Genomic DNA, 26,367 nt, shown 5'->3' with positions numbered 1-26,367 from the left:
CACTCGCATCTCCCGTTTCTCCCCTGGAGCTCCCCGAGGCTCTGCTGGGCACTCCTGAGGCGTTTGCCGGGCGTGACTGAGCGGATCCAGAGCCATCTACACAGGGAATCTGGAGGAGAGCGCTGGGAGCAGCCATGGCCGCACTGCTGGGCGGCGGTGACATCCATCACTTCGGGCAGGAATCACAGAATATCCTGAGCTGGAAAGATCGTCGAGTTCAGCCCCTGTCCCTGCCCAGATCCCCCAACAATCCCACCCTGGGCATCCCTGGCAGCGCTGTCCAAACGCTCCTGGAGCTCCATGCCCTGGGGAGCCTGAGCAGTGCCAGCACCCTCTGAGGGAAGAACCTTTTAAAATCCAACCTAACCCTGGCACAGCTCCAGCCGTGCCCTGGCTCCTGCTCCCGGTCAGCAGAGGGAAGAGCCCAGTGCCTCTCACAGCTGTGAGGCGTTTCCGCGGTGCCCCTCCAGCACCTTCCTCGCACCCTCACTCCCAAGAGCTTCCCCGTTCCTGGGGGGAACACCTGCCCAGCCCCTGCGGGCTGTGCTCGCAGCTTCCATCCCCGCCCGAGGCCGCCCGGGCCAGCCCCGGTCACCGCGGAAACGGAAACGCGCGGGGCCGGGCCGGGGCCGCCGGGAGCGGGGCCGGTTTGAACGTTCGGGCTCCCCCCGCCGCGGCCGCGACCCGCAGCCCCCGAGGTAACGGGGCAGGGCCGGCCGGGCAGGGCGGGCTGCCGGGGACACGGGTGTGCGCCCCGGGCCGGGGCACGGCCGGGAAGGGCGCTGGGGCGGGCCCGGGGTGCGGCTCCGCCGGCAGCGAGCGGCGCGGTCAGTGCTGGGTGTGCCGGGCAGGGCCGCTCCGCCGGGCAGCGAGGAGCGCTGCTCTGTGCCCTGCTGCTGCTGCTGAATAACAGTCCTGGCAGCGGTGCGCTTCTGTTACTTGTAACTATCGCTCTACTTGCTGCTTTCCCTGCTTTCTCCGCCTTCTTCTTTAAAAAAAAAAACACTCTCAAATTCTGAGGAATACCAAGTTAGGAATGCGGTATCACACAAACGCCTTGAGGTGTTTTGTACAAATTGGGTGTAATGAATATATTTATTGTGTGGTTGGCTATTCCGTTTCAAATCTAAACAAGCACATTCTTGTAGATCACACTGAGAACCTGTTATTTACAAAGAATCTGTCTTAGGTTTGTGCTTATTTCAACATAACGCATCTAGTTGCACTTCCCGCATGTTCCAACCACATCTTTGTGTGGCTTAAGATGAAGAGAGACTGACGCAAAACAGTCTCAAAACAGTATTTGACCTTTCCTACATCAATGGCATTAATTTCGCAGGTTACCTTGTGTGCTTTCAAAATGAGCAGTGAAGATGAAATAAAGGAAAAACTGGATGCGGAATTAGATCGCTGTGTCGTGGCTATGAAGCCCTATGTCCTTAACCTGCCGCATAGTTCAGGTACAGATGGTAAAATGTTCATTTAAACACTAATAACAAAGTCCTGGGGTAGTTATGTGTGTAGTTGTATCACTTAATTTAACCAGGCACTTAATCTCTGACATTACAAGGTAGAGTTTTGATGGGGGTTTGCACAACTGATAAAGTTGGATGTTTTAGGTGTCTACTGCAATTGTTTGACCTTATCTGTCTTGTTTTTATGATGTAAGTGTGCTTTTGCACATTTACAATATATTAACATCTGTCTTTAAAAACCTAGTTCAGTAGAAACAAAAATATTTTAAAGGGTATTGTTTTCGAGATAGCAAATATTTTTAAATTATAAAGTTGTTAACATTTGTTCAGGAATGTGTAGTAATAGGAACATTGACTAATAAATAGTGTTACATAAATCTAATTTTTACAACAAGCTGGTTATTATTAAAGGCACAAACCCTACAAATTAAGAGCTTTATGTGTAAACATTTAACTAAATGAATAATTTCCTTCTTAGATAGCAAAGCTTGTGTAAATAGAGATTTATTTTTTAAATAGATGAAGATTTATTCTGTATTTAAAGTATTAATGCTTGTGCAAGCTGTAAGTTGTAGTTTATGGCAGCTCTTGCAATGAGTGCAGAATTCCTGGTGTTTCCAATTCCATGCTGTTTCCAAAAGTTATGTAAACTTTTGGTAAGCATGAATTTATAGAAAATGTTTGTGCAATATGTAAATTTGAATCATTGTTAAAGACTTTTTTTTTTTTTCCTAAGTATTTAACCATTTCTTTTATTTGGTTTGGTCATTCGGGAATTTGTTTTGTTTTAAACTTTGGTGTAGAAGGGAGAAACGTACAAAATTGGTGACCAGTGATGGCTTCTGTTTTCTGCACATGTTTGATTTGCTCTGAAAATGTATAGTGACCACATATATCTGTATTTTCAGAAAGAAAAAGATGCTCACTATGGATTAAAAAACTCTGCAAGCCTTTGGCAGCGGGCATAGGAATAGTGGGAAGGGAGAATCGAAACTTGTATGCAAAGCTGCTGCTCCACATGCTGCAGAGAGGAGTTCTGAATGGGCCCTTCAGCCAGAAACCAGAGGAGGGAATGCTGAAAACTTTGCCTGCCTACATGGTGAGTGTCATTTCTTTATGAGACAGACCTGCTGAAATGTATCCTGGAATTGCTTTTCCATCACAAATGATTCTGAATGGGTTGAGTGGAACTTGTGTGATAAATAAAGGCATTTCTTGTAATTGATGTTGGGAAAACCTTTCAATGGGCAAAACTTCTTGAGACTTGTATCTTCAAAATTCTGGCTAGAAGGCTTATGAAAATAGTTGTTTGAAGGAACAGAAAGGTAGTCTTTTTCCAGTTCTTTGGAAAAAATGTAATAAAAAAGCCCTTGAGGCTTTATTTTGTCCTAATCAGTAGATAGCTCTTGTGAAAGGAAAATTATTCTTAAAGTTGGTGACTTTAGTAGCCTGAGAATACTACAGAACTCACACAGACATTGTTAAAGTTGCAGTTTGGTTTCTGAAGAACTGAATATGCTGTGTCAAGCCTTCACATCATCTTCAATGACATAACAATGCCAATTTTTGCTAAAATGACCCATCCTGTAAGAAGTATTGGAAAATATTTACACTGTTGCCATGAATTCCCATGGGTTGGGAAGATGGCATTTGCACACCTCACTGGAAAAGGAGTGACTGTACTGCAGACAGTCCTGCAAGAAATGACATTAAGGATGTGAAGAAAGTGTAAATATATTCTTATGTTGATTTTGCATTTGTTCTCATTGTAGTCAGTTTATTTTGATGAACCAAGTTCACCAAAGGTTCGGAACGGCCGCTCTGACTGCTTACCTGAGTGGATGGTGGGAGAGCTGGGAAACCAGGACAGTAATGTTTCCTCTGTGGAAGACTCATCTTCAGCAACAATTCCTGCACATGGGTAAGGTCTCTGTCCTTGCTTTAGCAGTGTTTGATTTGTATTAATAGACATAAGCTCTGGTTGTATCAGTTTGTATGAATTTATTGCACTCCCTCATGGACCCACCATCAGTCTTTACAGACAGAAACTCTGGTAAGAGCTTCAATGTAATGAGAACTTCTAGACTGCTCTGTTCTTACTTTTCTCCATTATGTCTTCTTCTCTGACTTCTTTACATCTCTTTCCCTGTCCCATCCCCATCCTCTTTCTCTTCCTGTTGTTCTCCTTCTTTCAGTTCCGGACACTTAACATGGAAAATCAAAGCCTACATCTGTAGTCTAAGGCCATGATGCTGAAAGCAGCTGTTTTATCAAATGATTTTTAATGGCTTTTTTCCTTATAGATTTGAAATACAGACAAGCATACAGATGGTAAATTTAGAGGTTGTTCTATGACTGTTGCTCACAGGTTTTTTTTAGAGGAAATGGAATAGTGGCTCCTTGCAGATAAGCAAGTTTTGCTGAGTGAGATTAAGCTCTTTGATTTGCAGCAGCCAGTGATCTTAAACTGCATCCTCAGTCCCAGTCATCTGAGAATAGAGCTGTTTAAAGGAGGGAAAAAGGGTGAAATGTGTTGTTATTAAGGCTCATTTTTGTGTTGGCTTAGAAAGATGTCCCTGCAGTATTGAAGGAGTGACAAGCTGGTCATTTGGACACTTGGAAAACTTCAGCCCTATTCTGTCCTAATCTGTGGGAATTTTAGGTTAATTCTAGTTTAATCTGCTGTTCTTAAGTATTTATTTTCTCGATTTTCTTACATAGTGCAACTTCGTGCTGATTATCAAGATCTGTGTTTCTTTTTGTTCTTTATGTGGCTGCATTTCAGTCATGGATGGAATTTCCTCTTGTTTGCCCATTTAAAGTCTCATTAATATTTAACCTCTCTGAAATCCTTGTTGAAGGAAGCACTCTTAGACATGGAGTGAATATTAGTCAAAGCTCAGTAGGTACTGTGCAAGAGGAAGTGAGTGTTTGCTCTGCTTCTGGTTTCGTTTCATTGTGTTAGAAATACATTTTCAAGTTTAGTTTCAGAAGTCCGGTGCTTTTTTCATGTCTTCACTTATATCTTCCATAAGTTGCCACCATTAGCTGTTCTTTTGTAGGCACACTGATATTTATGCTGTTTATCATAATTTTTCAATCATGTTTTTAGTTTTTCAGCAGTGGTTTGGATAAATGTCAGATGGAGACTTGCAAGTTAAATCACATTAATATTGAGTATCGTGAAACTCTTCTGTATCCATTAACTGTGTGTAATTCTAACAATCATTTCAAAAGTTGCTCTTATGTCTGAGGTCTCTGTAACCTCCTTTTCTTGAGGATTAGGGGCTCTTCTGGCTGCTTGCATTCATGCTCTGATAAGAACCTGTGGTTTTGATAACAGACTTGTGGTTTAAGAACCAGAGACAGACAACGGAGAATTTCCAGTTGAGTTGTGATATTACTGATTTGGGCTTGATGATACAGAGAATTCACTGGAAAAGGAATTATTCTGGTTTGGTTTCATTGTGTTAGAAATACATTTTCAAGTTTAGTTTCAGATAGATACAGAAAATTGTTAAGAGGAGCTGTTCAGATACTCTTAATTAAAAAAAATAGATTTGACATTATGAAAACAAGGAATATATAATGTTTTAGAAATGTTTTTTGAGACTTTGGAAAAATTTTTGTTACTGTTGTGCCATGTCAAGATACCTGGCCTGGGTCCTACCAGGTGATGTCAGTCCCTGGGAACAGCATCATCAAGTCCAAGTGTCACTCTGGGTGTTAAAAGCAATAAAAATATATCAGCACAGCTCTCCCCTCTTAGGCCCAATTTAGCACACTGCTGTCTCTGCAAGGCCATGTTTGTGGTATAGAAATACACCTCATTACTCTGAATTCCTGATTTATGCTGTCAGCTGGGGTGGGATTTGTGTATTCCTCTCTCTTCATCCCACTGGGGCTGGTCCCTGCTTGAGGTGCAGTTCCACCTATTCCCTCCCTTCTTTGCCATAGTTTTTATCTCTTTTCTACCTGGTTTATAGTAGAATACTGGGAATTTGATGTCATTTCCCACTCTGTGTCTGAACCTAAGATTCAGCTTGGCCTATCAAAGTTGCCAAACTAATTTTTGGTGTAGTGAAGCTTTATTTCACTTTTCCCCCTTTATCCTGTGGGAATGAAGCAATACCTACTTTGGTGATTAGTGTGGTTCCCAAGACTCTACTGAGTTCTCTGGAGACCTGCACTGCAAATTATTCCCTGGACTGCAAATTATTCCATACCAGAAGGAACAAGTAAATGTAATTGAATAATGTTACTGGTTTAAAGCAATTAAAAATCAGCTGTACAGGCACAGCTCTGTCAGTATATGCTTGGACCAAGATTAGGATTGTGTCTAAGGAAATCTGAATTTGTGTTGGAAAATGTTGATAGTTCTGTAGATTATATAAATTAATCTTCACTGCAATAAGAAACTTAATTTTCCTGCAAGTTTTGCAGAAAAATACTGAAGAGAAATATTTCAGCTGTTGTGTTTTGAAAAATAAAAAATATTTACATATTTAATATTTACCTAAATATGACCACGTTAAGATATTACCTATATCCAAGATATAGATCCTGGTTTTGTTTGTATTTACAATTTTGGATGAGCAATCAGTGCAGGTAAAAATGCAATTTATTAAATATTTCTGGATGTGCAGTTTGTAGGGAGAGCCAGCAGATGGTGACCGAGTTCCATTGTATTTGTCTCTCTCCTCTGAATGTGCATTGGGAAAACTGCAGCCATGGGCATGGAATTTGTGTAGTTGGATGAAAATTTTGCATTCCAGGCATGACTCAGTTCCTACAACATTTTCTCAGGGCAAAATAGATAATGTCAGTGAGACATGTTTCAGTAACTGCTTGATGTTCTTTATCTCAAGATTCTCTCCTTTCAAAGACCCAAATAAACAGAAATTCTTTTCATAGTGATTTTTATCTTGCAATACAGATAATTCTGTGTTGGACAATTTTGACTTTTCCATATGAAGTTGTTTTTCTGCCTGAATAAAAACCTTAGATATACAAACCTTACTTGCAAACTGGGGTGTTGATGAATAAATCCAACCAGCTGGGACTGGAAAGGTGCAGCTTTATTTTGAAATGCGAGAGGGTTGGTTTGAGAGTTGAGATTGGTTTGAACAGAAACCTGGGCTTTCTGACCCTATAGGAAAATTCTACTCTATGTTTACAGAGTGTGCCTGAAAACATTGCTAAAGGTTAGTGTGTAGTCCTGCTGGACCTGGAAGAATCAGTGAATTTCTCTCACTTTGTTCCTAGAAGGAATATTTACCAATCTCCTTTCTTAGCAGCAAATTGCTGCCTCCTCCCGTGCCAGCTCCCTGCTTGGGCTGAAGCAGGAGGTCACAGGTTGATGTCAAAGCTCTGCTCATCCTTCACTCACCTGCAGTGGGAGGAAAAAGAATTAATCTTGTGCTTTTTGGAGCCTGACTTGCATTAGCAGGAGGCTGGAAAAAGTAGTGGACAAGTGGTACATACTGGATGTGAGAAATATTGTATTCATCCTTAAAAATCTTTTCAAATTCTGTTTGTACAATCAAGTAAAGGAGCTTCCTTTTCAGCTCCTCTTCAAAGAGCAAATACAGACTAAGAATGCCTCTAGACTTTTGCCCTCCCTTTGGTGAATTTGAAAATATTACAGGTAGCTTGGGCTGGCTTGTGTATTTGTTGATATTCCTGAATCTCTGAATGACGAGGGCATGAATTCTGTTTTCTCTCATTTTAAACAATTGGAATTTTATTGCATTGTTAGGTAACCTGAGTATTACTCAGAAAGGAAATCTGATGAAAGAGCAGATTTACTCACAGGCAAAGATTTATCTCCCTTTAATTAAAGGTAATTTTGTTTCAAATGAAATCTTGGTAAGAAATGCAAGAGGCAGTCGTTGTGTTATCATATTCCTTTTGATCTTTTTTACCCCTAAGACTTTGCTTATCTAAACTATTTACTGCTTTGTAATTGTTATTGTGCATCCATACATGTTGTTTATATGGGATTTATTGGTGCTGGAAGCGAAGGTAGGCTCCCAGTTGTTCTATTTCTCTGTTCCCTGCTGTTCTGATGAAAGCTGGGGCCCTGTGCTTCGTGAAAACTTTGTGTTTGTCTCTCTAGAAGTGACTGGTTTATATTGTACATCCAACAGTTGTTGTTCTGTTCATAAACACTTCATTCATCTCAGTGTCTTTTTGGCATAGCAGCCATCTCATTTGCTGCCAGATGGAAAGGAAGGGAGGTATTGAATGCTCTGGTTTGACTTTAATATAATATGGCCAGTCATAGGAAGGTGAAGGGGACTAACAGGAGTTTTTAATTACCTTAATACCTGTGGATCTGACAGTCGAGTATTTGCTGAAGAGTGTTTCACTACTGTTTTGGAACTTTTGCTGTATCAGCCCATGTAATAAATGCTTAGAACTTCTACTTTATTTAGTTCTTTTTTGCCCTGTTGTGTGGCTGAGAAATGTCTGTGACCAGGTGCATCAGTGACAATTCTCTTCACCTGTCTGCTCAATTCTCTTCACCTTTGCTCAGGTGCTTTATTTACAACAAAAGCTTTTCCAGAAAATCCCTCTGCTGGACAGAGCACTTGGACATGCTGTGCTTGTGTCCTGTCTTGTGGGCATTGCTTTACCATCCCCCATAAATTCCACTTTAGTCCATAAAACAGAAATGAAATGAAACCAAGACAATCTTTGTGACTTGTTCCTCTCCACCTTGGCCTTTCAAGCCACTGCCTTTGTACAGAGCTGTGTGTGTCGTTCTTGCCCTTTGTGTGTTATAGGATCATTTACCTTGTTCTAACCTATTTTTTTGGTCTTAAAAGTCTCCCCTATGGTGCAACCGACCATCACCTTAATTCCTTTTTCTTCTCTGAGTCACTGGTCTCCATCTTATGTTGTTTCATATTTTTAGCAATTGTTTTTCCTTAGCTTGGCTTTATCCTAAAATCCTTTGGAATATGTTGGGTCATGTAGTAAAAGGAAAACAAAGAACAATTTTAAATGACCTGTCATGTACACAATATTTCTAGTGGGTTTTTTGGTGTGGGGTTTTATGGCAGTGTTTTTTTAAGGGAACAATTAAGGCTATTGTTTGCCTTTAACATGAAATTTTTCTCTTTTTTCTCTGTTGTTTTTTTGTTTTCTGATCTTTCCATCTTGACAGTTATTTTCTTGTGTATATTTTAGGCGAGTCTATTCTGTGATTAACATCCTTTTTGTGCCACAAGTTGCTGAAAATGAATTCTTTTCTTTCTGCTTCCTCCTGTCATTAATAACAGGGAAAGACTCAGTGAGAAGCCATCAGTAATATCCCGTTGTCTGAGCTCTTCTCACCGGACAGATGAGGATGACCTAGGCACGGCACTGTCTGTAAGATGCTTCTCCTTTTTGTCCTAAAGCTCTGCTTTCCCTGAGTTGCTTTTATATATCCCTGCAAATCTGTTATTTCCAGCTGTGTGGGTCATGATCCCTGGTAAAGGTGCAGACATTTGGGAGGGAGTGATAGGGAGTGTCGAGCTTTTTCCTTCTTTTTGCCAGGGTCAGGATTAAATGTGCTAGAGGGTATTTCTTGTTTGGACTCAGATGTTCATTAGTTCTGATCTATGTCACAGTCTCACAAACCCTGAGTTCTGCAGCACTTCACTCTAACAAACTAAAAACGGAGCCCTGTCTCTCTCTATACAAGGCCTTTTAAGGATAAAATGTCCAATTCAGAAATGACACCTAAATTATTTTCACTTTTAACCCAATAACCAACCACCCATGCCCGCAATGGAGACTTTTTTATCCAGTTACAGAAAACCACCCAACCCCATGGAGAAGAAGGTGAAGAAGTAGGACCAGCTACTGCCCTAAAACCTCCATCGTGCTCCACCTATATTACTATATTCTAAACCCTTAAATTCTGAGTTTTCCCCCCTGTGATATCACACACTTCTATCCAAACTCCTCCCCCACAATCCCAGTTCCACCATTCCATTTTGGAAGCTTCTCCACAGCCTCGGGTCAATGCAGTGTTCTCCTGGGGGTCAGTGCCTGCCAGCACAGAAAGTCTCAAATTCTCAGTAACCAGGGTTCTAACAAGGGAGGACTAAAGCTCATCAAAATCTGTCCTCTGCAGGGGAAAAGAATTTCTTGTAGGATGCTCTCAGTTCATCCTGATGCTTGACCTCTGCCTAGTGTTGTGCGTTCAGTGTCTGCTGCATTGTTTTCCCCGGGCTTGGCAACACGCCTGCATTGACATCATCTTGTATTTTGCAATAACAGATTAAAGAAAACTGCATAGATGCCTCTGGCTCTGTTCAGTGATGGTTGACCTCTGAAAGAGTGAATTTTGGACAGTTTGTTTCATCAGACTTTCCACAACGTGCATTTTGACTGATGAAAGGGCATTGAACAGGCTTTGTCTGAAACCCTTTTAGTCCAACATATTCAATGATTTTGTTTATTATAATTGCAAGCTTTACACTGACAATTACTCCTGACAAATGTGTGATACCAAGAAATGTGCTGTTTACCTTCCAAAATGTGCTCTGTGGCCTTGCAGTGTCCTTCACCACACCTAGAGCAACCCTCACCCCTCCGTGAACACTGAATTTCCTGTTTGTTCCTCCAGCTCTGCCCACGCTTCATTTTTGATTCTAGCAGAGGAATAGTTGAGAAAGATTGCAGCTGGGCACAGTTGAGGATTTATGAGGACATGAAGTGCAAATAGGATAAACTGGAAGCTCCTTTCTGAGGAAATTTGTGTTCTGCTGTGCATCTGGAATAGAGGATTAGCAAGAGGATGGTTTATCAGGGCAGGTTACAGGTGCTCCGTGGGCAAAAATCAGTGTCTGTACTCTAGGCTCTGATTGCTGTGAATGTATTTATGTGTGTGTTGATTGTATGTATACAAATGGAATTTAAATTCAGAAATAAAAGCACATGCTGGCTTTACTACATTTCTCCTTATTGGCTTCCTGTTTGTTTTACTTCAGGAAATATTCCTTGTGGAAGAGTTATTGTAAAAAAAATTATATTCTTCACTTGAAACCTGGATTTGGGGCTTTAAAGTTTTGTAGGGGAGTTTTGCTGCTTTGGTTTATTTATTTTTAGGTTGTTTTTTTTTTTTTTTTTTTTTTTTTTTTTTTTTATTATTGCTGGCTCTGCTGCATCTTCCAGGTCAGTGTTGGACAAATCAGTGCATTTCATTGCTCTTCAGCTCCATATACTGGCTCCTCCTGTGATTACAGCTCTAAAAGGGCCTTTAAGTGAAGCTATCCTCTCTTGCTTTGCCAGTTTGATAATGTTTGGCTGGCTGGAACAAACAATACCTTCTTCCATTGTCAGGGATGTTTTGGGATTTCACAGATGTTCTGGCATGGTTCAGGCCCAGGTAGAGGAGCAGGGATTCCTTTAAGAAACATTAAGAGCTGCCTCTACCAAGTGTTGATTAGCAGCAGCCCAAGCTCTGGTCACTGGATGCTTGTGACAAATGGGATTTAAAGAATAGGTGCATACACAAACTTCACTTCATGACACAAAGTAATTCAGGCTTCAGTGTTGTTTTTCTAAATATCTGGGCCAAGGAAAATGTTCTGTATCAGCTTTCCCTATTAGATCCATTAAATGTTGGTGTTACTGTTATCCCACAAGAAAAACTTTTCTTCTGAGAGCCAATTCCCAGTTACTTCCTGCAGCAGCAATAACCACAGCCCTGGCTGGGTGCTGGAAATCAGGGAAGAGCCCTGAGCTGGGCAGTAGCTGCTCTGTCCTCTGCTTTGATAACCATCCCTGCCTTCCTGTGGTTTCCTTTCATTTTTACATCTGCTTTCTTATTTGCAGGCTGATCAGGTGATTTCTGAATTCTGCATTAGCCCCAGAAAAGGCACTGTGGAGATGAATAGATGCCTGAAAATTGAGTATTTTGGGTCTTTCAGTAAATTCAACCTCTACAAAGGAGACCATTGCTTTGGAAATAAATAAAGAAGAACATTAAAGTGGAGGGCTAGGCTAATTTATTCTCTGAACTGCTTTGTCAGCCCAGTATCCTCTGGAAACTGAGCTGTTTAGGTGAAAACTGTCAGAAATATTGTGACAATATTAGGAAGAGCACTGTAGCTATGGCCAAGTCAAAGAAGTTTAATTTTAAATTATCCATCTGCCAGCAATTCTGATATTTTCTTTGACTTTTTTTATGTTCCAGGATGATCAACACAAAAGATTTTCATTGGATGATGATGACCTCGAAGCACGACTCAATAGTTGGAATCTTGGGGTAAAATGAACTGTGTACTTTACTTATTTATTAACTTGCAGTGGGAACTTCTCAGTAGTGTAGTTTGCTTTCTGAGCTTAGCCAGCAAAACTTTGTGTGGGAATCAGTCTTTCAGAAATGGGTTGCTAAGGCTTGAAAAGGTTATTTATGAATGTATGAGAAGAAAACATTGAAATTTTAAGTAATAATAATCTTCACACATTTAATATGGTCACTCATAAATCAGGCCAAATAATGGCTGTTGGTCAAAACCAAGAGTCTTACTCTGGTAGAAATTCAGACTAATTTTTGATGATTCTGTAACTTTATTTTTTATTTATACTTGTGTAAATGAAAGAAGAGTTTGGCTTTCTATGTTTATGTTTTTTAACCAAAGCAGAATTTGTAAGTCATTAATACAACTCAGTTTTTTGTGGTCAGTGTGCCTCCTTTTGAAAGTGTTAAGGAGGCTTTTCTGTGTGTTCACCTCTTCCTTTCCCTTTTAATAATTCAAATTTATTACTCTTATAAGACTTTATTCCCTTGGTTGTATTTTCTGTGGAATTGTGGTATTAGTCCATGATAATTCTAAGAAGACAAGGAAGTACTGATTTTCTCTAGGTGTATTTTAATGTATTTTTTCTATTGTGTTGTTTTGTCTTTTTTGTAATGCTTTCACTTGTACCACCAAATCTTTAACCTATTTCATTAGCACTAATATCCTTACAGCAATTTAGTTTTATTAAGATCACTTTGATTTTAAAAGGGAGGTTTCTTCTTTCTTCCTTATTTTGGCTTAATCTCACAGGTTGAAAGCTCACAGAGTTGCAGCCAAAGAGGAATGATGAGAGTGAGTTTAATGAAATAGTTTAGCCTTGTTTTTTGAAAAATAATCACATATTTTCATGTTGTCATTTTAATCAGCTGCCAAATGATCCTTATTCTTCGTACACAACAGTGTAGGAATACACTGACAATAGTCCGGCCAGAGGGATATGACAGCATTTAAAAATCTTGCCTGTTACACTCCAGGTTTTTCATGGATGGCCAAGTTCTCTTCAGTGCAATCAGAAATGATAACAGACAATATTAATGGTTTTCTGTCCTTCTTGATGTTTCTTTTGCTTTTCCCAAGCTGAGGGTGGAGATGGGTGAAAGTGTCAGCATTGTGCAGGTGCCTGAAACAAAGGTGCAATCATTTGCAGATGTTGGATATTTGGGCTGTATTTGTCATTTGGATGATATGAGCAGAAAGCTGTAATACCTTGAGCTTTTTAAGCTGCTTTAAGGGGGAAAACTTGCTCATGGCCATTTTACAAATTACACCAACTGATGCTGACAAAGGATCTCTTTATATCCTGCATTTTTATATCAGTGTCAATCTGCCTGCCTGCTTATCTCTTATCTCTGTCATTTTATTTGTATTTTATTTCTTTTCCTAATTGAAATTCCAGTTTGCAATCATGTTGTGCTGATAGTGGCTGGGTATTAAACTGTGATGATCCTCTGCTGATACAGGAGCTCCCTTGGATAACAAATTGGCTACCGTGGCACATAAATCAGTTTTTCAAGTCTCCTCTCCAGGGATGGTAATTAAAGAAGTCGCTCATGAGAGACTTTGATTGCCTGATAAGACTTGTTGGGAGTTACCTGACAAAGGGGATTGGAGGTTGTAAAAGAGAGGTCTGTGAAGGGTTGTGCTGAGCAGCGTTTCCCTGCTGTGGATCACGGCCTCCAGTCGCTTCTGAAAGGGTCAGGAAGTTTTAAGTGGAGTGTCACACTTAAAGAATATGTCACTGCTAAAAATAAAAAACCCCACTAAATGATCCCTTGGAATCTGTAAGGTTTGAGTGTCAGATGTGGCTGCTGTTATTTGCAAGCATTTAAATTGCCATGGGAGCATCTTGCTGTCCTTTAATTGCTACTCCCAGCTGCAAACCGTTTGGGAAACTTAATTTACAGTGATCCCACCTGAGATACAGAAGACCCTTGACCCAAAAAATACTTCAGTAGTGGGGGAAGATAGGAAAGGAGATTCAGAATGGCTTTCACTTTGAGCTGCCTGGGCTGAAGAACAGTTGTCTTGAAAACCTTTTGAAACTTTCCTTGGGTTTTTTTTTGGTTATACGAGTCTTTGTACAAGGATTTTTGTCAGTAAGAATCTCTGATTTTAGGAAGTTGTGAGTATTTCAGGCAAGTTTATATGGAGAGCATGCTTTTATCCAAGGATCTGCAAATACCCAGCTAGGTGCACACATTGGTGAGACAGCCCTGGTGTCTTCCAGCTGTGAGGGGCTGCTGAGCCTTCACTGCTCCAGCTTGGGATTGAAATGACCAGTTATAAATTGTTAATTTATTTTACTGTTATCTGTCAGCCTCCTGCTTCTTCAATATATTCTGAATTTCTTCTTCTTCAAAGCTTTTGTATTTTTAAGGTCACTTTCTGTATGTGTTTTCAGGTTTTATGATATACCTATATCAGTGATTGAGAATTTTTTTTAAATATTATTATTAAAAATACTGTGGAAAGTTTTGGGAAATGCTTTTATGAGTTTTCTAGTAAGGGGAGAGGTCAAATCTGGAGGGTCAGATATTTGTTCTTAATAATAACATCTTCTACAGGAGAAGTAGATCTGTTGTGTTACTTTGCTGATATTGTTACTTTTTGTGAGTAATAAAAGAATTTTCCCCTTTTCCTTGCAGCATTCCTGATTATCCCTATCAAACATTTTATGATTTAAGTTCTTTAGATTCTAATCAGGCATGAGTAAATGTTTGACAAAAAAGTTGAGTTTTGATTGTGATAAATTTGCCTTTCATACATGGAATACTAATTTACACTCATTTTACATACATTATAAAATGTGTTTTTCTTAGCCTGTATTGGCTCTTATCTGAACTGCTGTGGCGACTGTCCTTTATCAGGTGTTCATGCCTTGAAGCTGCATTTGCAATGCAGAGAAGGAGAAATCCTTTTGTTTGGCTGTTTGAAGGGAAAAGCTGCAGAAACAGGAGCTGAGACAAATAAATAGCAGTAATCTTTGGTCATGTTCTTACTTTGAACTATTTGTCATTTTTCAGCCATTCTGGAGTATAATAAAAGTAACCTGGGCTAGGGGAATGAGAAGAACTTTAAGGTTCTTTCCAGCCCAGACTTTTCTGTGATTCTGTGGTCTTATTTCACCAACAGCTGTCAATAGATGTCTGCATATTGCTGCAGCTCTAGTGCACTTCATAACTGAAGGAAAGATGAATATCTCTTGTTTATGTCTCAGAAATAATTAAATATTGTGAAAGATGTGTAGTGTCAGAAAAAGAACCTTGTTGGATAATGGAATGAAACTGCCTTTTTTTCCTTTTTTTTTCTTCTTTAGCTGAGCTTTTTAGATTTTAGACAAACATAATTTTTGGATTAAAAAAATTTAAGTTACATAAAGGAACAGCAATGAATTAAACCCCTGCAAATTCTTACCTCACCTGTCTCTCACTCTCTCTTTCATGAAGCCTGTGAAGCACTTTCATTTGTAACCAAGTTGTAGCCAGTTTTAGGGGTGACAAAGCATCTCTTTCAAACATCCCAGGAAATTGAGCACATCATTTTAGGTAGAAAGCACACAAAGAGATTGCACCCTGGGGAAACAGCAAAGGGCATTTTAATCAGTGAGAACACGATTTTTCATTGCTGGAATTCAGCCAGGACAAGAATTAACTCTTTAGCTTTGCCCAGAAGTGATGTGGGACTGACTGGACGCTCAGTCTTGCCCAGAAGAACTTGTCCTGGGAAATGTGATTGCCTAGGAAAGGTTTGAGAAGACTGAGACCAAAAAAAATTCCGTGGTTGGTGGACGTGTTCCTTTCTCCCCCCTTGGAGCAAAGTGTTATAACACAGGGTTAAGTGGATGGAGTGTTGGGAATTCCTGGGAGGCTGCAGCAGCAGTGGATGCTGTGCCTGCTCTGTGTGCTTGGCTCACATCTGCCTGTGTCTTTCCAGTCTAGTTAAGCTCAAACATTTCTGCACAAGGCATTTGATTATCTTTTGTTTGGTTTCTCAGTCTGGCTGCTTACTATAAACATACCTACTGTATATGTTGTGGCCTTGGAGGGCAGCAGTGCTGGAAAAATTTTCCCACAGTGAACTCCAAGTGGTGTAGCGACTTCAAAAAATAAATTCTGCTTCCATGCTGACAAACAGTCTTCATGTGCTTTAATGTCCTTCCACTTAGGCTGCTACAGCAGCATTGAAGTGAACTTCCCTACAAATCATGATGTTAGATAAGAATGTCCTTACTCAAATTTCCTGAAGCTACTCAGCAGTTATTTCTGTAGGGAACATGCTGGCTGACTGGGTTTGGTAGATTAAAGTAAGAATTTAGGGCAAGGTTCAGTTTAGTTGTTTACCATTTCAAAGTCTTAAGTGTTCTTAACTCTTTCATGTGTGTTTTTGCCATCCTTGTTTTGAAAACAATCCCTCTTTTTCTTTGATGAAGCTTAGGGGGGAATGTGCAATGAGCCTGCAGATGCACGTGTGGGGGTTTTATTCCCTGCATCTTAATATTTACAATATTCTGTGAGTGGACTGACACAGGCTGCAGTTGGGCACCCATCCCTGGATAAGCATCTTCCAAAGAGTGGAACAGGGCTTTGGAGGGGTAGTTTGGAATTATGACTTCAGTGTTGTCATTGTTGTGGTATTTTCTGAGCAAAAGAGCAAAGCTTTGGTGGGAGTTTCTGGACTGGACAATATTTTCAGCCTGAGGGATGGAATGTAATTGATGAGGATGAGACTTGTGCAAGTACTTAAAGCTCAAAATTGTGCTTTTTCTGCACTGTCCTTACTTTTGGGGAAAAACATTTCAACTTTTGTCAGTGCTTCATTCATTACTTGCATTCATAGATTTAAAATTGTTTAACTCATAAATATTTAGTTTTGACTACTTTAGGTGTTGTTAAAATAAATGGAAATTGCAAATACTGTAGTTACAAATTATGGTTAATTTGCCTGAAATGCAGTTTTGGAATTTTATTTTTATCTACATTTCTGCAATACTTTTTTTTTTCAATTTAAGAAAATATGTATCTTTAATGAAGTAGATTATCTCTGTTAGGTGATGGGGATTTCTTCATGGAGATCTGATCACCCAACACCTTCACAGCTGTGGTTTAGGAGAAGGAGAAGGTGACCACTGCGCTCCTCACAAATTGAAACATGATTTCTTGTCAGACTGCCTAATAGAACAGGAGAATCCAAAATCTTTTCTACAAAGACATTCAAAATACCATTGCTGTTAAGAAGTGGTATTTACAAATTAGAGTTCAGTTCTAGTTCAAATAAAGATGTCTTTCATGATGACATTTATTTGGTTCATACTATTTTAAAAACATGTGATTTACTGCTCTTCTCATGGCAGTCCTTCAGTTTCATACATATGTATTTTGGCTTGTCTTTGACCTTTTGCTTATTATTTTTAAATTTGCATGTTTCTCATAAATACAGACTTTTTTTTAGGGCATTCTTTATTGTGATATTCCCTCTTTAATGTGGTTTAATTTGGAGAACAAGAAGTTTTGCAGAAGAGCAGCATGAAAAGAATGAATGTTGAGGCATTAAATGTTTACAGATCAGTTTAAGTGGATATAATCCACAACAAGTAACAAAGTGGGAACATTTAACTTCAAAGCACATATGGCTGCTGTTACAAAATCAAAAAATGCAAGACTTGGGCCCTACAAAGTATTAGAGACACATTTTCCTTCTTTCCCATAAACAAGTAGGATGTACCTTAGCTTTTCAGATGGTTTTGAAGTGAAGGCTGCAAACAGCTGAATGTCATGGGCAGATAAAGGATTTTAATTAATTGTAAATATTTACAACAATTTTTATATTACTTTTGGCTTTAAAAAGCCAAAGTAAAGGGTGATGCTACATGAGAGACAGAGCTTTGGGAAATCCTGAAGCCTTTGAAATGTGGCTCTGCAGCCTTCTCTAGATTCCACCAGGTGCTGGTGAAGGCTTCCACTGCTCCCACTGCTGCCAAACTGGGGAGTACCTGGAGCTTCTGGCAAACACCTTCACCCTGGGGATGATCAGGAGTGTGGGCTGGATGGGGAAGTGGCCACACTGAGGTGGAAGGAGGAATATAATACAATAAAATGTAGGTAGAAAATCCTATTGCAGATACAAATGTGGAGGACAAAGAATATCCTCTGAAATTTTTCCAGTGTGAAATTTCTGTACTGTTTCTTTTCCTCTCTCTTGATTTACTTTTCCTTCCCCTCCACTCCATTGGATCTCCCGTGGTTGGTGCTCCAGGCTGATCCCATTCCTGTATTCCTCTCCTCACAGTCCTTCTGTGTCCAAAATTCCTCATTTTTGTGGCAGTGGGTGCATCCAGGATTCCTTCATTCACTGGTGGCTGATTTAACTGCCAAGTCAGGATACTTTGTGTGAAGGAAAGTTGAGTGTAACTGTTTTGGTAAACTCCCTGACAATAAATAGGTTATTGTTAAATTATTGGTTTCCTGATGCTAATGTATTAAAGTTTTGGATAACACCATTCATTGAAATTGAATGTATGTGTTAAATGTATCTGCAACAACTTCTGGGTGAAATATGACAACTCAACACCACACAGAAATCCTACATCACCTTTTGGGACAGGAAATGAATAATACTGTATCAAATTGAAATTTCAGAGGGATTAAGCCTTTTTTCCACTGATAAATTCAACACACAAATTTATTTCATGCTAGTGCAGAAAGTGCAAGCATTTGATATATTTGCCATGCCTCGTAGATCAACCTAATCCTACAACTTTTTTTTTTTTTTTATTTGTATTGCAATCTCATTCATAGTCAGATCTCACTGCCACATTTTACAAGATTATACCCTTGAAAGCTTTTTTTGGGCATTCTGCTTTCTCTGTGATGTGATGTTTGAGCCTCATCATCTGAGAAAATAAGAAAGATAGAGCTGTCTGATAGAGGAAGTGGGTTGGGAACAATGCTTTGTCTCCAGTTCTTAAAAATAGTGATTAAGAGAGCTGTTTTAATTATACAGGCATGTTAATGAATTATTTCCTTATGTTTTGTCTCTATAACTTACATGTGTGGCTATAGTTTCAACACACCCAACTGTAATTTTTCAAAAGCACTAGATTTTAATCAGTACAATCTGTAAATGTATTGTAGCTTTATACTGATTTCAATGAGAATTTAGCCAACAAAGTTGGAAATCTTTTGCATAAGCCTATGTATGTAGCTGCCAAATATTTTTATGATTTGCATTGATGGAATTTTTACAACCACAAGAGGTGGGAGGAAAAAAGTGCAATTTTTGATCCATTAACACTATCAGAATTGCAGAGTAAATTTCCAACCAGATGATCTCTTAGGAACATTTCCTATGTCTAAAAGATTTAAGGCATGTTGAAATCTCATCTGTGGTTCTTTGAGTGATGCAGTTCCTGTGCTAAGTATGGTTTAGTTATGATGTCTTGGACTAAATCAGACATTGTTGACCTGCTGATTTTTCTCTGCCTTGTTTTTCAGTTAGAAAACCCCAGATACCTGCGAGAAAAACAGGTGCCAATGACTGTGGTAGGTATTTATATTCTCTTGATTTTTCAGAAGGGCAAACAAACCTCTTGTGTTATTTTTAATCACTGGCCAGGATTGATTGTACTTGGATTTACTGGTTTTGACTTCATTGATTGTTTTGAACTTTTTCCTCAATAGATGACACCTAAAATTGACCTTGGGCAGAGCAGCCCCTCTCGGTGCCACCTGGCACTGCTTCGAGCACAGGAGAAAGAGGTAGGATTCTTTTCCTTGGAAATTGGGCATTAACAAGGAAGTTATTGTAGCAGAAAATCTCATGGAAGAGAAACTTGCTGAAGTGACAGGGCTTGTCATTAAATACTTCATGGATTTCCCAATTATTTAGGGAGTAACAAAGACTTTATAAACATATTTGCTGGTCCTTTGAAAGAATTTTTAGTGGGGAGTTTGAATTCTAGGAATTTTCCCAATTGCCTTTTAATAGAGGCAGTGAAACCTTTGATTTAGTGAGGACTTTTTGCTTCCTATATACCTTTCAAAATTAGCAGATTTTGACCTTATTTCTGATAGGATCTACATTATTTCTGTATTTGCTTCATTGAGCTCCAATCCTCTTTTGGTCATATGGGGTTTTATTTTACTTCTTTGTAACTTTGTGAATTCCTGAGATTGCTGTCCAAGGTTGGCTATCTAATTCTTTGACACCATGGATTTTTTCTTTGAGTATGTGTAAAAGTAAAATTTTGTGGTCATTTTTACCTTTTTCATGCTTTAAGGATGTCGACTGCCTGAGATACTTTGTCACAAGCTGCTTATCTTATTTTAGACATTTCTTTTTTGAAAAGACAGTGAATTAATGGGCAGAAAAGCAAACTCAAGGTGCATTAGGAAAACGATTAATAGAACCCCAAACCCAACCAACGAATCATGAAAAAAAACCAACTAAAAACCAAATCCAGCACTCTACTCTCTTTGTCTTCAAAATTTCTCATTTCAGCCATATACTCTTGGAAAACTGACACATATGTGCATAGTTCCCTACTATCCAGAAGGACCTAAACCCACAAAATACCCCAAATATATCTGAGTTGGGGAGAAAAGGGCATCATCAGCACAGCAGGAAAATATTCTTTCATTTTCTTGCTCTCTTGTAAGGACGCATGGATTGGAACTGTCCTAAAGTTACTTCCATGACAATTCAGAAAACATCTTTAGCAGAGATACAGATGAGGGTAAAATTGGTTGGCAGATGCTTCAGTTGTTAATAAAAGAATGTGTATGAAATGTTTTCTGCTACCTGGCTGCCTCATTTGATGCTCAAACAAGCAGCTGCACAATCCATGTGCCTTTCACTTTCTCTGCTCTGTTGCTGATGTTCTTCTGTAATGACAATGCTCAAACCACCAGTGCCTCAGGATGAGGCAAGGTTTCATAAGATGTGAAAATATCCCAATAAATAAATAAATTGAAAGCACAGTGTTGTCATTTAAACAATATTTTCAAATTAAATAAACAGGAATACATGCCAAGGAGCTACATAAAATACCCAGTTAATACTTTGCTAGTTCAGTGGAAAAATCCTCAGAGCCACACAGTAAAAAATCCAGGACTTTTTGCTAATGGTGCTCGACTGTGGGCTGGTTTGAACTGGAAAGGTTACAGACAGTGTTTCACAATCACCATGTGTGTGCTATTAACGAGAAAACTTAAATGTGTTTTCATCTTATTTTGTTTGTGAAGCTCAATTAGGAATAAAGTCCTTTTCATTTATAGAATGTGAATGTATTAACAGAGAAATGGTGCTGCACAAAAGGGTCCGGGGGAACCATTAACTGTTTTCAACCTCTTTGTAGTACAAGGGGAGAACATAAAATAGGATAACTGTGGGGTTTTTTGCTTTTAACCTTTAGACCTTTGTTCATAAAGCATTCCTGCACCTGTTTAGAGTCTGTAATGCTGAACACATGGCCATGAGCAGTGATAACCACATCACAGCCCTGCGAGAACGCCGATGTCATCAGGCAGCGGCTTTTAGTCAGCTCTTCCCAAAATACTTCTGACATGGATTAAACCATCTGGGAAATGGTCATTACTGAAAAATTGTGGGTTTAAACAAGGGAGATGCAACCCAACAGGAATAAATCCATGTTCAGCAGGACAGCAAAGCATGACAGATGGGCTGATTGGCCTGTCTGAATAAAAAGGGAAAATGTCCCTTTGAACTTCACCTCTGGCCATCCTGTGTCACCCAGAGTTCCACGGAGCAAAGGAGGGGGAAAGGAAAAGTCTGATTTGTGATTTTTTAGAAAAACAGATTCAGTGCCATTGCTAAGGTATAGGTTTGGAATTCTTCTGGAATGAGAAAATAAAATCAACTACGTTAATAAACTGATTTCTTTTAACCTTTCTCAAACAGCTAGTTTATCTGATATATCACTTTGAGACATTCTGGTGTTTCTTTAAAGAAGTTCTCTTTCCTAGTTTTTCATTTTGTCAGTCTTATTTATTCTTAGCATTTTTCTCAATTTCCTTCTATTTTATTATTTTGTAAGCAAAGATATTTATCTTATCTCAACAAAGGAAGTCTAAACAAATCAGAGGGGTATTGGAAATAATTTTCACTTTTCAGTTGAAGGTTATACCTGGAGTAAGTTTGTACTGAATTGTATACCAGCTCTTTATTTATTTTTCAGACAAACTGGCAAGCTCAATGCTTTATGCAATAAATTGTGAAGTTTCATCTGTCTGGCTTAACTGAGAACATTGAGTATTTCCAGTGTTTTGTTGACTTTATCAGTCCTGTCACTCCTCTGTTTTGATTTTTGGGAATCCAGTGATAAAGCCTTTGGACACTGGAGCCACTGGTGCTGTTCCAGCCCGTTGTGCCCTGAAGCAGCCCAGATGAAGTGGTCGTGCAGCTGGGGGCAGGAGGAGCTGTGGAAGGCAGTGGCTGGGTTTTCAGGACAGCACCTGGGGGATTGATTCCACCAGTTTGCCTTGTGGGCTGGCCAGTGAGGAAGAGGAGAGATGAGATAGGTGCTGTAAGATAACAGAGAACATAGAGAATGGGACAAAGACTTTTTTTTTTTTTCCCCCCCCTGGAAATGCATCTTCATAGATCGAGCGCCAGAAGTAAGATGAAAAACAGAGAGTGTTTCATGGGTTTATGATTCAAGAAGTCTTATCTTTAGGATGCAGCCTTTTTTAAAAGCTATTTAGGACCTTCATCTTTGTAATCTTTATTTCTGTTTTTCTCCTTTTACTTTGGGAATGAGCACTCCCTTTTACTGCGTGACACCAATTTTGTTTATAAAGATCATCAAGCCATTTATATGGTTTTACTGCACCAGAAGTGTTGGGATCTAGTGATGTATTTACGTGAAGATAAAATCTGCAGTGCTGATACAGTTAAGTCGTGGTCTGGCTAAAAGGGCTCTGGATTGAAGGTGTTGAAAGCAGCAGATTTACTGTGCTTCTCACTTATCTGGCAGGAGATTATAACTTGAAACAGAGCAAATTGCATGAGGGCTGTGATATGGATTTCCCCCAAGAGGGACCATACAGAGAATGTAGGGGAAAGAATGCAGGGAGGAAAGAAAGTTGTAAAACTCGGGAGGGAGAGTGAATAACACTGGCTGGTGTTAACATGGAAAAGAGAAGGGAAAGAACACTTGAAGATAAGAGTCCCTGCAATTAGGAGATGGTGATTAGTGGGCATTGTCCTGTTGGGTTTGATTTCTTCCTCTTAATTGCCCTCTTCCATAGTGAAGTATTTAAATATATGAAATTCATGCCAAATACAAGCAACAAATAAAACCAATATGGAGACAGTATCCTAAAACAAGGACTCTTGTAATCGAACCACTGTAAAATTAACACTGTTGTGTCTTTAGCTGCATCATGGATTTTATATTTTTTCCTCACTGAAAAGAAATGTTTTTGTTCATATCTTTCAAGGATGGTAAAAAAATATATCAGTATTGTTCTCTTGTGTAATATATAGAATTAAAAGTGTGTGCTCATGTCTGTGTGTGTCTCTAGAGTTTAAATTGTGGTGGATGGATATATAAACATCTGTGTATGGAATCAGGAGAGCTGGATACAGCTCAAGGAACCTCCTTAGATGTGCTGGGGCTGTTTGTGCTTTTTAATAACAGGAGGAAAGTGGTTTTTGTGAATGTTCTGAAAGCACATGAGTGGGCCCAAAAACTGAGTCTTACAATAATGGGAGCTTTGTGTGTTGGAATTTTTTTCATATTATCCCTCTGTTCTTCCAGTTATTTTCCTTTTCTGTTGCCCTTCTTTTGTCATCCTGTTCACTGGGGACTGTCCAAACCATACTTTTGCTCATAAATGTCATGCTGATTTCCAAGGGTGAAGATTGTTAAGCTTTTTAATTTTGGTTTTTAATTCTTGTTAAAATGTAAAAACGTGTGTTGCTTACTGTTCAAACAAGTGTGACCCATATGAGGGGGCAAGAAAAGGCAGATATGACATAATTATCCCTTTCATCATGATTTTCACTTTTCTACAACTCTTTTTTTCTTATGATAACTTGCTTCTGAAAACACTGTTGTATTTCCCCTTGAAAATATTCCAGGCAGTGACAGCAACTATTTTCTGGTTCATTTGAATTTTCTCCTTTTCTGCACAACCCTCGTGTCTGTTTTGAATGCAGGGTGTGATTTATATGGAGAATCCAGTTGTAAACTGATTCTCACCACTGAGTAATCGTCCTGGGTAGGAATCTGTTCGTTCATATTTAAAGTCACAGCAATCTTGACTACTGCTAACATAATTCCTGGCTGATTAATGTCCTGCTCCCAAAAACATGTGCAAGTTGTCCGCTGTGTTCCTTGTGAGGAAGTCACATCCTGCCTTGCTTTGATAACTCTTCAGAATGTAATGTAATAACCCCCAAACCTTATTTTATTGCTAGACTGGTGTGAGACACACAGTGGATGTCAAGATGAGACATGTTTTCATAAACTGGCTGCTGATTTATAATTCCTGATACCAGTCAGGCTGCTTGTGGAGATCTAGATGTACATGTACAGTTATTTATTTATTTATTTATTGCAATAGTTTGTGAACTATGTCTTTAATTATTGCACATATGGGCTGGAGACATTGAGAAAGATCAAAGGGGTAGGTTAGCAATTCAAACTAGTGTTTTAACCAGTAGAATGTCCAGATGGTTGCCAAGCAACTGGGAATTAATCTTTTGCTGCATGATTAATCTCTACCTCAAAGTGTGTCTCTCTTAAAAAAAAAAAAAAAAAGGAAGAAAGTTTCATTTCTTTTTTTTTTCCTGTATAGATTCTGATTTTTAAGGGAGAAAAGACATTGACTAGAAAAAGTAGGTGCTGTACACTGTTATTTCTACATGTTGCAGTGGTGAAAAGAAGGTGAAGTACAGTTTTAGTGGCTGATTTAGGAGATCTTGAAATGAGTATAAAAAGTTCAGTAGCTGCTAAAATGTGGCATAAAAAAGAGAAGAATAACACTGAGGAGAAGAAGTCAGTGTTGGTGACTTTGTATTCAGACTCATTCTCTGGACTGTGCCCTGTGCAGAATTCCATGAAATTCTCAAGTGCCACCTTTCATTATATTCTTATTTCCCTAAATCCCTCTGAAACCTCTGTGATTCCTGCATGGTCATGATTCAACTGGGTTCAATTCTCAGTGCTGCAACTCAAGCTACAGCTTGGTGTGTTTTTGAGCTGTCTTTTATGAAATTGCATTTAATACTGCTGTGGCTAAGCTGTCTTAATTTCTAAACATATCCTGAATTTTTTTTGGTCCTTGCTGATGTCAGTGTCTCCCACTGGTGGCAGGCATGTGTTCCATGTTGGAAGTGGGACCCTGCAAATAAAGCTGTTAAATAACAGGATATGTTGTAGTGCTAATATCCATGTTATGTTCATTGGCCAGAGAAAACATCCTTGAGAGCACAAATACCATTTCCAGTTATTACAGTTGTTGGGATACAGAGCTGGGTGCATTTCTCCTTCTCTGTACTTCTTCTTCCCACCACCCCCAGCATGGAAATCCATAAAAAATACATTGTTCTCTCTTGAAAGAGCCTAATGACATTTACATATGAATAAGAACAATTGTCCATTGAATTATTTCTTTGTATCAAGCAAATGTTTAATAATTTCAGTGTCATTTAAAAAGTCCAATTTTCTGTGATGGGGGAAGCTGATAAAATTTGATTTAGCACAAAACTGTTAGTTTTTAGTAGCTGTAAGAATGGGGCAATGTCATATTAATTTTTTAAATTAAGGGAATATCTAGTTTCATATTAAAGAGTAATGTGTAAAAATATTGCAACTGGAAATAGCAATTGTATTGTTTTTGAAGAGTAAAGATACAAAGAAGGGTAGATATATGGTGGGAATTATAAATGTTTGTTAGGTCAAATAATCCAGTCCAGATCATAAACATGGGCTTTTGTGGAGGGACCTTTGATTCTGGGCAAAATGCCATGTTTATAAAGGGGCTTTTTACATTCTAATTTCTGGCTGTTCCACTTGTTTAATGCTGTTTTTATTTCAGTCCATCTCTGGTTTCCTGAGCTCTTTGCAGCAGAGACTTTCCAAGACATTTATTTCACTTTAGTCATTGCATTGGATAAAAACATTGATGATATTCAGTACTGTAATTGGAGTGGTTAATGATGTATTGTTTCAAAATGTAGTTATAAGTTTGTTCATTTTCTCAAATGGGAAGTGAACAGTATTTTTTTCACATCCTGTAAACTGAGTGCAAAGTTTTCAGCTATTCCATTTGAAAGTGGAAGCTTAGTTCCAATATTATTAAAAATTTACATTTACTGTAGAAACTTCTCTTCAAATATATTGTCATGAAATATATTTTTTTCCTGCTTTTCACACCAGTGATTTTCTTTTAAATACTCAGAGTATTTTTTGTAAAATGTGGAAAGTATTAATATACCTCAAAGCTAATCTTAAAAATTTTTGATACAGAAATGACACAATGAGATCAGACAGATTGTTAATGATCAAGTGAAATACACTGTTCCAAATTACCTTAGTCTGAAGTCAGTGTGTATTTATAATAAAT

General features: G+C 38.8%; 1 protein-coding gene across 6 annotated transcripts in view; it reads left to right on the top strand.

Annotated features, from left to right (window-relative positions):
• Window positions 1–503: 503 nt before the first annotated feature.
• CEP112 (centrosomal protein 112) overlaps window positions 504–26,367 on the top strand; it is a 185,644-nt gene continuing 159,780 nt past the window's right edge. For 3 of the 6 annotated variants that reach the window (XR_012058608.1, XM_030287662.4, XM_030287661.4), the window contains exons 1-8: window positions 538–698; window positions 1,340–1,460; window positions 2,384–2,574; window positions 3,248–3,396; window positions 8,762–8,852; window positions 11,671–11,742; window positions 19,270–19,317; window positions 19,456–19,533. Coding sequence is in view for 5 of the 6 variants with exons in the window: in XM_030287662.4 (XP_030143522.4) it covers window positions 1,361–1,460; window positions 2,384–2,574; window positions 3,248–3,396; window positions 8,762–8,852; window positions 11,671–11,742; window positions 19,270–19,317; window positions 19,456–19,533 (729 nt within the window). In the remaining variant the exon portion in view is untranslated. Of the gene's footprint in view, window positions 699–1,339; window positions 1,461–2,383; window positions 2,575–3,247; window positions 3,397–8,761; window positions 8,853–11,670; window positions 11,743–19,269; window positions 19,318–19,455; window positions 19,534–26,367 lie in introns of those variants that run through there. The other 3 variants (XM_072937070.1, XM_072937069.1, XM_072937071.1) reach the window with 3 other exon arrangements.

This window comes from Taeniopygia guttata, chromosome 18 (genome assembly GCF_048771995.1).
Source record: "Taeniopygia guttata chromosome 18, bTaeGut7.mat, whole genome shotgun sequence".
Lineage (NCBI taxonomy): Eukaryota > Metazoa > Chordata > Aves > Passeriformes > Estrildidae > Taeniopygia > Taeniopygia guttata.
The sequence above is the reverse complement of the archived record's forward strand: the minus strand, read 5'-3'. Positions and strand labels throughout refer to the sequence as shown.